The sequence below is a fragment of the Trichechus manatus genome, unplaced genomic scaffold (assembly GCF_000243295.1).
Source record: "Trichechus manatus latirostris isolate Lorelei unplaced genomic scaffold, TriManLat1.0 scaffold00092, whole genome shotgun sequence".
Taxonomy (NCBI): domain Eukaryota; kingdom Metazoa; phylum Chordata; class Mammalia; order Sirenia; family Trichechidae; genus Trichechus; species Trichechus manatus.
This window is the reverse complement of record NW_004444028.1, coordinates 3,799,687-3,801,865: the sequence shown is the minus strand read 5'-3', so window position 1 is coordinate 3,801,865 and position 2,179 is coordinate 3,799,687. Positions and strand designations below refer to the sequence as shown.

The 2,179-nt window shown below is 47.5% G+C and overlaps 1 protein-coding gene across 1 annotated transcript in view; it reads left to right on the top strand.

Moving 5' to 3' along the window:
- The first annotated feature begins 535 nt into the window (after positions 1-535).
- The window catches only part of RTP4 (receptor transporter protein 4), a 5,752-nt gene continuing 4,108 nt past the window's right edge, over positions 536-2,179 (top strand). Inside the window, exon 1 of the mRNA XM_023736845.1 lies at positions 536-713. Coding sequence (XP_023592613.1) covers positions 559-713 — 155 coding nt within the window. The 5' untranslated portion in view covers positions 536-558. The remainder of the gene's footprint in view (positions 714-2,179) is intronic.

The window sequence follows — 2,179 nt, the reverse complement described above, 5'->3', positions numbered from 1 at the left end:
TCCGGCAGAACTGCTGGATGGGTTCAAACCACCAACATTTCGGTTAGCAGCGGAGTGCCTAACCACTGTTCCATCAGGGCTCCTTTGTGCCATTCATCTGTAAAAGACCAGGAACAATGCCCTCCAGAGGATTCATCAGGTGCGTGAGATGAGCATTTAACACATGCTCTCCAACTGCACCTGTCCCCCCACCAGGATGTGAGCATCTGTGGGGGCAGGACGTTTCTTGGATCCGTGATGCTCCTGTCCCAGTGCCTAACGTAGTGCTTTGCCTAGTCTAGAAATGCGAGAAAAAGAAGACTCCTTAGAATGTAGAACGGAGTGCTGTACTCAGATGTCTCTCAGCAATGCCTGTTAACAACCTAACAAAACTCTGCTGCCCTCTGTCCTCATAACAAAGATTTGCTCTGTGCACTCATAAGGTTTAAAATGGAAGAAAAAAAAAAAAAAACGGATGTGTGTTCAAACACAGAAACTGAAACTTTTTTTTTTTTCCCCTCTTGCTGGGAGTCTAATAAAACAGAAAGTTACACTGACTCTCAGCATCCGAGGAGGAGAATGGCTTTGGATATTGAGTCATGGGAGCGAACATTTCAAGAACTGATCCAACAGAAGAAACCCCGGGCCAGATGGACACTGAAGTTGGATGAGAAGCTTCAGCCAGACTGTGTGGCCCCAGAGTGGAAGCAATACCAGCAGAGAGCCTTTGGCAGGTGAGTGAGGGTTTTACCAAGCCATAGGGCTTCCTGAGCCAAGAGGCTCAGCTTACCAAACCAACTTGCTGTCAAGTCGACTCTCACTCGCTGTGACCCCATGTGTGTCAGCGTAGAACTGTACTTCATAGGATTTTCAGTGGCTGATTTTTCAGAAGTAGGTCACCAAGCCTCTTCTTCCGAGGAGCCTCTGGGTGGATTCAAACCTCCAGTCCGTCAGTTAGCAGCCGAGCGCATTAACCGTTTGCACCACCCAGGGACTCCTTTGAGAGCTTGTTAAAAGAAGAAATGACACCAGGCTGTCCATTCTTCTGTGGTCACCAATGCTCTTTAGGGTCTAATTGATGATACTTCTGTCCTCCATTCTGCTTAACTGAGGGAAGTTTCTTCTTTTAGTGGGTTGCCCTCTCTAAGGCTTTCTGGGAATCCCGGAGCGATGCCTCCATGTTGCATAAGTGTGCCCTCCTCCTCCTGTTCTCTCAAAACCTCGTTTGCTCCTTCCTGCCTCTCCAGTCTTCTGCCATGTCTCTCCTCAGACCTGACCAGCCTCTCCAGGCTCTACAGCTCTCCCAGTCTTGTTCAGTCCATGCCTGAAACTGGGTCCTTCCTTTAATGCCCGAAGAATTGACTAAGACCAAGCAATCTTGTTGAATATAGCTTTACTGAGGGCCGAGGATAATAGGAGAGAATGACAATGTAAAAATCAAATCTAGATCCTAGTTTCTGGAGTCCCTAAGTACTATCCCTTCCCTTAGTGGCTACTTCCCTCTTTAACCCCCAGCAGGCCTCCAAGTTGCAGGACGAGGGTCCTTCCCCATGTCAGGAGGGTGAGTATTGTTGGCCTGGACCATCAAGTCCTCTCTTTTTATATGACACACAGGGACCTTCAGTCTGCCTTTTCCACCTCACCTGTTATCCTTCTTCCCTCCTGCCCCTATCCTGCCTCAGGTGCTCTCTGCTCCATTCCTTCTGGACTGTTAGTCCTGCCACGCACTTCCATACTTCCATGCCCTTGTTCATGATGATCCGCCTGTTTGGCAGGCCCTTCCCTTGCCCGCCTCTCCCCTCCTCATCCTTCAAGAACCAACTCTAGTGCCATCTCCTCCTTAAAGCATTCTCTGATCCTCCTGGTCAGAAAGAAGTGTTTCTTCTTCTATATTCACATAAGATAATGGTGTTAAATATACATCTATATACTCATGTCATTGTTAATTGCTGTTGAGTCAATTTCAACCCATGGTGACCCCATGTGTGCAGATTAGAGCTGCTCCGCAGGGTTTTCAAGGCTGTGCCTTCTTGGAAGCAGATCACCAGGCTCTTCTTCCAAGGCATCTCTGGGTGGATTCAAACCACCAACCATTTGGTAGTAGTCAGATGCTTAGCCATTTACCCCAACCAGGGACTTCTATATATACACATACATATCTTAAAACAGTATGTATGAATAACATATGTATATATTTGTA